Source organism: Anneissia japonica, unplaced genomic scaffold (assembly GCF_011630105.1).
Source record: "Anneissia japonica isolate Jap-2015-1 unplaced genomic scaffold, ASM1163010v1 scaffold284860_len1800451_cov186, whole genome shotgun sequence".
Taxonomy (NCBI): Eukaryota; Metazoa; Echinodermata; class Crinoidea; order Comatulida; family Comatulidae; genus Anneissia; species Anneissia japonica.
The window spans coordinates 820,299-825,397 of NW_022706010.1; the positions used below are offsets into that span (position 1 = coordinate 820,299).

Genomic DNA, 5,099 nt, shown 5'->3' on the forward strand with positions numbered 1-5,099 from the left:
CATTGTTAGCATTGTATAATACTTAAACAAGGTACCTCTGCAAATGAATTATTCTTAGTTATTTTTTTTTCTTATTTTAATTTATTTCTTCCGAAAGTGTACTCTCTATCACATATAATTCAACTGTCTTAGTTAGGCCTAGGCCTAGTCTTATGCCTCATCGTCCCCCGCTACACAGTACATCAGCAGCCCCTCCCCCATACAGTACAGATGTTTACTAGGTTACGACGTGATTGCACCTTCTTTCCCAGGTGTTCATGTAACATTGACATAATTGTTAGCTAACCAGTTGTGTGTATTTCCTGTCTCTTATACACATCTAGATGTGTATAAGAGACAGGCCTAAAAACCTCAAATTTCGCGAGCTTCGCGTGCATTTCTTGTTAACATGGGCCAATTTCCTCTAAAAATTGCACATTTTAGGGAGTTTTGATCAATTCCAACGAAATTAGAATTAAAAACACAGGGGGACAAGGGGAAAATATCCATCTTTTCGAGAAAATCTTTCCCCACCCCTTGACAAATGCATCCTCTGAAAGTGCCTAAAATTCTCAAATTCTTTGCGCGCATTTCTTGTTACGGTAGGCCAATTTCCTCTATAAATTGCACATTAGGGTGTTTTCATCAATTCCGACGAAATTAGAATTAAAAACACAAAAATATTTTGCGCGCTTCGCGCGCATTTTGTAGGGTTTTTTAGGTTTATCCTTTTAAGTTATTTAAACACATAATATTCCTGAACTCAGGAAAGACAAAGTTAAGGTAGATCGTTTTAACCGAAAAGAAGGGCCTCAATGTGTATTGATGGTGAAAGAATATGTTTGTAATAAATAAAACCATGACGAAAATGCTTATAATTTAGTTTCAAACACACGTGTGTGGCCTATATTATAAATAAGATAAGCCCTATGTCGTATTGTTTTCTATAATATGGGGAGTGGGGTGGGGTGGGGTGGGTATGGTAAATTACTAACCGGGAAAATAAATACCCACTCTGAGCCAAGACACCTGTTACGCGCCTGGTGTTAGCGCCAATGTGTGCCCTTGTGCGGACAGGGGATGTGCCCCCCTCTGAAGCTGGAAACCTTGTTTTTGCAAAATAAATTGATGCAATTTGCTATTATAGGCCTAATCAATAAATTCCTCATCAACCGATATAACCTTAAACATTTTTGGAATTGACATAAAATTACTGATGTCGTACACACCCTTCAGTGTGAAAATGTGGCTTGCTTTGCAAGCACATCTAACATCTAAGGAAAGAAGAGCTTAGATTGGTACCAGATAAAATAATTTTGTTATCAACATTAATAAATTATGCTAATTTTCATCTTTGTAGGCGCATAAGACAGTGCAAATTATTTCTGTGACAGTCTTTTGAAGTGTGTAAAGCTCCATTTTATCCCATACATAGTCAAAATATTGGGGGGGGGGGATAATACAATGGACCATTCCCTTGTCAAATATTGGGGGATATATCCCCCATCCCCCAGGGATCTACGCCTATGCTCACTTGGCGCGAATGTCCACCGGCCCATGGAGAGAATTGGTTTTATACCTCCATAGTCAGCCATCACAGTGCTATCTGCGAGTGGCGCTTGTCATGGAGCTGGCCTGCACGACTGTCAATCTCAGGAGCCCACAGGCCCACCATTTCCGAAATGTTTATATTAACTACATTCGTGTTCAACATCACATTAGTACAATTCTATACAATACAATGACATCAGTGAAACATAATTTACATTACTCAGGCATTTGCAGTTCGTTTTGGTGTATCTGGCGAATAATAAAGCTATGGCTGTACCGAGTCACATTAAAGAGCATGGCATAGGCCTGACATTGTAATTTTTGTTATTTGTTTGTCTTTTAAATAATCGTATTCCTTTTATTTATCGATCAGTCTTATATCTCATGCCTGGATTATGTCAGGTACGATTCGTCTGCAGAAGGCCAGTTTGCCGAATCCCAGATTGCCGAGTCCACTTTGCCGAATCCCAGTTTACCAATTTTCGACCGACATACTAAAACAGTTTGCCAAATTCGCTATTCACATTCGTGGGTAAGTACAAAGGTACCGTAGTTCCTATCTACGGTATTTGATATGGAGAGGGCTGATGAGTGAGGCCGTAAAGTTCGAGGTGCTCGAGAATAAAGAAAGGAAGAGGCAGCCAACAAAACATGACAAAAGAATGTGAAATGAGGTGATTTTTAGCAACTTTAGTGTAAAAATCTGCGCTCTTATATACACTAAATAAAAAATGTAAATCACTGACAAATGGTATGGGACAAAAGATCAGTCGAACAAAATTTTATGTCGATTTAACATTAATGTGTCCGATCAAAAATATTATGCTGTTGTTTGCTTTTAAATTATCCTTTGCAAAATGGATTTCGGCAAACAGGGATTCGGCAAACTGGATTCGCAAACTTAGTTTCGGAAATCTGGCCTAGATCCGATTCGTTCGCACACAATGTGTAAGCATCGAGTGGTTGAGTTTACGTCTTTGGAATCTCTGTCATTGACGTATCTTCCTGAATACCGGTAGAGGATTCGTTTTCATTGCTTCGCCCAGCTTTTTTACACCCACAGGGGCAACAACTGAAAAGACTACAGATGGCTTCGCGGAAGTCAGGGAGATTTTTCCAATAAATGATTGGGTTCAACGCTGAATTTAGCAGTCCCAGGTTGAGAAGAAAGCATGCAACAGTAGTAGCGTAGTAACACTGGCGTTCGTCTGGTTCGACGTTGATGTAAATTTCCCATCCAATTCGGATTGCTTCAAAACTCCACGGGAACCAACACAATACAAACGTAAAGACGATAATACCGTACGCGCGCAAGACCACCTTTGTTCTTTGGAAGTCTTTTTTACCGATGTATTTTTGCTTTTGCAAATCCATTTTACGCATAGAGTGAAAGATAGCAACATACAGGCATACTACAGCAACCATTACAATAATAACGCTTAACGGTCCAACAGTGTATAGTATCAATATGTACGCGTACGGCTTCATCGCCCATGGCACAAACAGCGCTAAAGTTCCAACCCAGAGTACAAAACAAATACAAATAAGCGGCGCGCTCCTTCTTTCTTCATCTCGTTGCAGTCGCTTTGTCATCACAACTAAAACATAAAATCTCTCTATCGCTATCAATAAAATAGTCAAAACAGATAAAAGTAACATGGAAAAACTAACAGCATCAGCAACACTGGGAGGGCCTAGTATTTGGATCGGTAACATAATTCCAGTACAGAAATCAGTCAGAGCTAGGCTACAAATCAGCACATTGCGCCTTTGACGCAAAGTCTTGACCCGATAAAATGCAAACAGAACGATCGTGTTCTCGAACAAAATACAGAAGCAGAGGAAAATTAGCTGAATAAAATATATTAGAAACACTGTCTTGTTTTTGTATAAGTCAGTTGTTCTTACGTCTGGCAGACCACAATCATCTGGGTTAAAATTTGTTTCATTTCCGGAAGTCTCCATCGGAGCAAAAGACTGAAAAAAAGTAAAGCAAATATTTCAAAATTAATTCTCATATCCTGGAATGTGTACACACAATGCATTGAAATTAAATGACCATTTTAATGACAGACATTATCAACATTTGCTACGACAGTAATTGTATTGATTACCAGCATACTTAAGGGGCTACCGTACTCGCGCGAATAAGCGCCCCGTTTGAATAAGCGCCCCTCTCGAATAACCGCCCTTCCTAACGTGAAAATTTCCTTAAGCGCCCCGTTTGAATAAGCGCCCCGGTCAATAATATCGTAAGATTTCCTTTTTAGCAAGTCAATAATCTAATCAATACTGGACTGTGCTGCAGAGTGCGAAACACATTCTTTTTTTTAGGTCAATACCAAAATGAGGATATTTCTCTTGGACATGAGAGCTCCGATACCTGGACAGACAGTATATTTCCAACTTTACACTTTTTAAATATTTGTCTATCCTCTTTTTCTTTTTCCGACCTTTAACACATTCTCATCTGAGTTTTCAAGAAAAAATACATTGATCCTGCTACCCTGTTAATCTCAATGGGCCGATGGCCAAGAAGCTAACCACTACCCACCACCATTAATTGCATCTGCTATTTTTGCTGTTATGTAAATAGGCCTAATCACGCATTCTTGTCAGCCATGTTCTCTGGAGGATTATTTTTTCCGCCTAACCACCATTCGTAATGTCCTTTTCATTCAAAAGTGCCTCTTGAATTTAATAATTTTCCATAAGAACCCCTCGATTTTCATCTTAAAATTAGTAAGGTTGTTTGATGTTAGTTATTATTTGTCTCTTTCTATGTGTATATGTTTTTCTCCAACCTGCTAGTTGAGGTTCTTATCTCTGTTGGTTGAGAATTAAATAAATAAATAAATAAATAAATAAAAATCTATTTCCATAAGCGCCCCCTCAATTTCCACTCTGTTTTCATAAGCGCCCCATTCAAATAAGCGCCCGAATTCGAATAAGCAAAAATATTTTAAGCGCCCGGGCGCTTATTCGCGCGAGTACAGTATTCAAGGAGCCAAACGATCAAACTGCAATGGAGGACGTTGTTCAGTTAAGCCACGCCCTTGGATATTGTTGCCAAGGTCCCACACAAAACGACAGGGTTAAAACAACATGCGCAAACACGTGCGTTTGTGGGACAGCACGTGTGTTTGTGAGCGCGTACGTATTTCTGGCGCTGTTCTAATTGGTCAGTTGTTAAGTTGGATTAAATCTGAGGCTCCCCGAGTTTGAACCGGGGCCTGCACTTCAGCTCAAAAAGCAGGAACAATCGCTCTCACTGGTCAACCGGCCATAATAAAAACGTCAGATTTACGTAATATTATTAGCTGTTATCTGTAAGAGGGATGATCTCAGGATTGTCTCCAGATTCTATAAATATTCTATAGATATTATCCTGTCACTGGGTTATTATAAGCACCCATTAAACGACTCTATACAACAAATTAATACACATCATAATGGATACAGGTTGATGAAATCGCCTTAGGGCTTAACAATAATTATGATAGAATTCCAACCAGGATTCAGATAGCCATTAAAGCGCTTAACAAAGTAATGTGAATGTTATGCAAATG

The 5,099-nt window shown here is 39.1% G+C and overlaps 1 protein-coding gene across 6 annotated transcripts in view; it reads right to left on the bottom strand.

Annotated features, from left to right (window-relative positions):
* Positions 1-1,759: 1,759 nt before the first annotated feature.
* Positions 1,760-5,099, bottom strand: part of LOC117106043 (sphingosine 1-phosphate receptor 1-like) — a 22,836-nt gene continuing 19,496 nt past the window's right edge. For all 6 annotated transcript variants that reach the window (XM_033247388.1, XM_033247384.1, XM_033247387.1 and 3 more), the window contains exon 2: positions 1,760-3,507. In XM_033247388.1, coding sequence (XP_033103279.1) covers positions 2,500-3,495 — 996 coding nt within the window. In that variant the 5' untranslated portion in view covers positions 3,496-3,507 and the 3' untranslated portion in view covers positions 1,760-2,499. The remainder of the gene's footprint in view (positions 3,508-5,099) is intronic.